Source organism: Arachis duranensis, chromosome 5, assembly GCF_000817695.3.
Source record: "Arachis duranensis cultivar V14167 chromosome 5, aradu.V14167.gnm2.J7QH, whole genome shotgun sequence".
Classification (NCBI taxonomy): Eukaryota; Viridiplantae; Streptophyta; class Magnoliopsida; order Fabales; family Fabaceae; genus Arachis; species Arachis duranensis.
The window spans coordinates 96,129,298-96,130,049 of NC_029776.3; the positions used below are offsets into that span (position 1 = coordinate 96,129,298).

The window sequence follows — 752 nt, forward strand, 5'->3', positions numbered from 1 at the left end:
AAGAATCCTCCTCAGCAAAAGACTGATCATCATCGTCATCTTTGGCCGGACCTCTTTCTTGAGGATCTGGAACACTTCCATGTGTGGTCCCCTTTTCATTGTCACTAGGGTAATCAACTTCATGTGCCAAAAACCAGGCCTCATCCTCAATGGGTTGTCTCATGTACCCAACATCATCATCATCGTCATATTCATCAGAGTCCCAATATTCATTTGGATAGTCAATAGATTCACTCAACCCATCGCCAATTGTTGCAAAACCAGATACAAGATCAGACGTATCCTCTACAATCCCTTGACTCACAGACAGCCAACTACCCCCTGAAGGCCTCCTCATACCTGAGACCCACGAAAAAGTCAAAGCCAGTCTTTGGGACAAAATAAGCATAATGAAATACAGGAAGCATTTTACAGTTTATTCAATCTTTGAATTTGTGCAAATTTCTCATGTTATTTCTAGAGGCAAAACAGGTCAGAAAACACCATTAATGCAAAGAGCAAACCTTCCTTAAAGTCAATTAATGCAAAGGGAAAATGTAACTCTTTAAAACAGAAAAGGAATTGAGAGAAAGATGTACCATAATAAAAAATTTACATTATTTTCTATTGATCAATACCTTGTCTAATAACTGATGAGAGAAAATGAAGTCCTTGACATTAGGCAATGAATTCACTCACAAATAAAAGATCATACGAATAGAGTTCAAACAACAAAAACATTCAACGAAATTCAAATTTACTAAAAAAAAAAA

At 36.6% G+C, this 752-nt stretch overlaps 1 protein-coding gene across 1 annotated transcript in view; it reads right to left on the minus strand.

The window, feature by feature from the left end:
• Nucleotides 1-113: 113 nt before the first annotated feature.
• Nucleotides 114-752, minus strand: part of LOC107490465 (uncharacterized) — a 2,300-nt gene continuing 1,661 nt past the window's right edge. Inside the window, exons 2-3 of the mRNA XM_021143973.1 lie at nt 168-339; nt 114-117 (exon numbers count right to left, since the gene is read on the minus strand). Coding sequence (XP_020999632.1) covers nt 114-117; nt 168-339 — 176 coding nt within the window. The remainder of the gene's footprint in view (nt 118-167; nt 340-752) is intronic.